Source organism: Furipterus horrens, unplaced genomic scaffold (genome assembly GCF_987537825.1).
Source record: "Furipterus horrens unplaced genomic scaffold, mFurHor1.1.pri manual_scaffold_12, whole genome shotgun sequence".
Classification (NCBI taxonomy): Eukaryota; Metazoa; Chordata; class Mammalia; order Chiroptera; family Furipteridae; genus Furipterus; species Furipterus horrens.
Window position 1 is genome coordinate 25,888,932 of NW_028327182.1, and position 3,556 is coordinate 25,892,487.

At 38.0% G+C, this 3,556-nt stretch overlaps 1 protein-coding gene across 1 annotated transcript; it reads left to right on the forward strand.

Annotated features, from left to right (window-relative positions):
• The first annotated feature begins 1,969 nt into the window (after positions 1–1,969).
• LOC149995967 (di-N-acetylchitobiase-like) lies at positions 1,970–2,996 on the forward strand. The gene is given in 2 exon segments (XM_090258531.1): positions 1,970–2,759; positions 2,761–2,996. Coding segments are annotated over 2 exon segments (966 nt in total). The 5' UTR covers positions 1,970–1,991; the 3' UTR covers positions 2,959–2,996.
• The last annotated feature ends 560 nt before the right edge of the window (positions 2,997–3,556 follow it).

Genomic DNA, 3,556 nt, shown 5'->3' on the forward strand with positions numbered 1-3,556 from the left:
CCCAGATGTAGGCAGAGGAAATGAAGGCCCTCCCTGGAAGACCTTGTGATGAGAACTCTTGCCCTGACTAAAAATGGCAGCCAAAAGAATGTAAACAATATGGGGAAAAGGGCAAATGTAGCTCATTGTGGGAGGAGTGAGAAATGAGGTCACATAGGAAGTTCCAGGCCAGAATTTAAGAAGAAGAGAGGGCAACCTTGAGAGAAAAAGGGAGCATATCGTAGCAGCCTTGAGGGAGGAAGCATGATGTAAAGTGCCAGGATGTAGGAGTGATGAGCAAGCACCTATGCTGTTTGTAGTTAGAATTTGGCCATGTGACCTGGGCTAGTAAGAAAGTATGCATGCCGATGCTTTGATTATGCCCACTCTAGCTGACTCTAAAACCACCAAAGACTCTGCTTTGCAGAGCAGGACTCTATGTGGACTCTTGGAACTTGGGAGATATGGAAAGGACACTCCCTTAGGACTTGTGTTTTTCGGGAACTTCACCATGATCCAGTGTGACATAGCACATGCTTTTTATGGACTATTATATGGAGGCTGAGGACAGTATACCCCAGATCCTGAAGGAGAGAGCTGACAGGTAAGGAGATGGGGAACTATTGGACTTGGTTTTCGCTTATAGCCTTTTGGGGAAGAAGGGAAATGCTGGGTCTCATGGGAGAACAGGGCTCTGAGCAGGAGTGCTCTCAGCAGCCCCAAGGTTGGAATATTGTAAATAAAGACCCTTTTCACTCAACACTAATTGTTGCACTATACACCAAGGTGCCACATGAATGATACCCAGTCTGCTTGGTTACACTACGTTGAATAGGAGTGAAGAGAATAGGCACCCTTGTCTTGTTCTTGAGTTAGTCAGTAGGCTACTACTGAAAATCATTGAATGTAAATTGTCATTCATTGAATTGCTAATTTTAATGTTCATAAGAGAGGCCTTCTGTGGCAGATAACATTAATTTTTCTAGTTTACGTATAAGGAAACTTAAGTTCAAAGAAGTTTGAACATTCTGCTCAATACTGTTTAATGGAATCATCTTTAAAATCCAGATCTTTTAACTTGAGATTACATGTTCTTTATACTCTATCATATTGCTAGACTCTATTCAGTTAAAAGTGTTCTTGGTTGGGTCACTAATGACCGCTTAAAGATTGTCAGATACAATGATATGTTCTCATTTTCCCCCAAATGACTTCTCTAGAGCATTTTCAATGCTTCACAAACTAATTTTTTGAACTCTTTTTTTGCTTCTGACTCAGCCCTTTATTTCATCTTATTTTAGGACTGATCTTTTTCAAACTTGTAGCTTGACTCCTCTTACTCTGTATCTCTGATCTGTTTTTAGAACTGCCAAATTAAACTTTCATTAGCTCAGTGGATGTTTCTCTTGGATTTTCTTCAGGAAACTCAAATCTTTACAAAATCCGACTCAAAATCTACCGGTAGAGTAAAAAATCTATCTCTGGTTCTGCAATTCTATTAAAGACAATACTGACCGTATAGCAACATTTTTTATACATCTCTTTTCTCTCTGACCTTGTTTGTTCACTACTCTTCTGATTATCAAAATAATGATTTTTCACTTGGCTTTACTCTGCCTGAAATGTGCTTCCTCAGGGAAAAGAATGACTCCCTGCCTTAAATTTAGGTATCATTAAGGCTTTCCATTTCAAAATTTTAACTACTGTTTTTCCCCATCTCTTTATCTACTGAAGTTCCTGTTATAGTACTGATTATCATTTTAATCTTTAATTACTTTAAGTATTTGCCTGTCTCCCCTATTAGAAATTAAGCACTGTATGATCAAGAATATTTGTGACCCTCGCTCAGGTTCCTACGCGTCCTACCGCCGCGGTGGAGCGGCGCCCCAGGGATCGCTCTGCTGCTGCCACTGCTGCTGGTGCTGCCACTCCCGGCTGCAGCCAACTGCCCGTGCCAGGACCCAGGCTGTGCCAACCCATACGCAACCCCCCCCCCCAACTTTGAGGTCTTTATGTTTGATGTTGGTGGCAAAACTTGGAAATCTTATGACTGGTCACAGATTACAACTGTGGCACTTTTTGGAAAATATGACTCAGAACTTATGTGCTATGCTCATTCAAAAGGAGCCAGAGTAGTGCTAAAAGGAGATGTATCCTTAAAGAATATCATTGATCCTAATTTCAGAACATCCTGGATAGCTCAACAAGTTAACTTGGCCAAAACACAATATATGGATGGAATTAATATAGACAAAGAGCAAGAAGTTAATTGTTCAACACCTGAATATGATGCACTGACTGCTTTAGTCAAAGAAACTGCAGACACTTTCCATCGTGAAATTGAGGGATCACAGGTAACCTTTGATGTAGCTTGGTCTCCCAAATGCATAGACAGAAGGTGCTATAATTATACTGGAATTGCAGATGCTTGTGACTTTCTCTTTGTGATGTCTTATGATGAACAAAGTCAAGTCTGGTCAGAATGTATTGCAGCAGCCAATGCTCCCAATAATCAGACAGTAACTGCATAGGATGACTACATCAAGATGGGCATTAACCCTAAGAAACTTGTAATGGGTTTTCCCTGGTATGGTTATGATTATACCTGCCTCACTCTATCGGAGGACCATGTTTGTACCATTGCAAAAGTTCCTTTCCAGGGAGCTCCTTGTAGTGATGCTGCAGGATGTCAGGTGCCCTATGAAATAATTATGAAGCAAGTAAACAGTTCTATTTCTGGAATCCTGTGTGATGAAAATCAAAAGTCTCCATATTATGACTTATAAAGACTCTGTCAGCCGTTTTCATCAAGTGTGGTATGATAACTCGAAGAGCATTTCTTTAAAGGCAGCATATATACAAACCCATGGCTTACGGGACATTGGCATGTGGAATGTCAACTGCCTTGACTACTCTGAAGATGCTATAGCCAAACAGCAAACTGAAGAAATGTGGAAAGCCTTAAAACCAAAGCTGTGATGGACATGAACATCTTTTGTAAAACTTAAGATTTAGAAAATGATCTATATTAATAGATCTGGTTTCTTGAAGAGATAAATTTATAAGTTTTTGTCATCTGTTTATATATTGTACTTATCAGTATAATGAAAAACAGATAAAGAATAAAGAGATACTTTGATTGTTTGAATTTGAAAGATGCATATATATAGATATCTTAATTGTCCAGAAACATAAAGGTAAGAAATAAGTCAACATACTATATTAATTATTCCTCTATAAGATATTTTAATAGTATAATTAGGAACAATTGCTTTCAGAATTTTATTATGCTAAAATTTCCCCATAATATTAATGTAAATGCTTACAAGTAAATGCTGATTTTAAAATATGTATAATTTGAAGTGGAAACGTTTGCTTAGAATAGATTTTTTAAATCCTAGTCTTTGAGAAGCAGTTTACTCTGTACTTTTCTCTTTTCAATAAATTTAAACTTAAAACCTGAAAAAAAATTTTGTCACTTTCATCTGTTGCTTTAGCCATAGAATATATCACTTTGCTACATTCATGTAATTTACTGTTGTATAAGTCAATGAAAGAATCTATAACCCAATCCTTC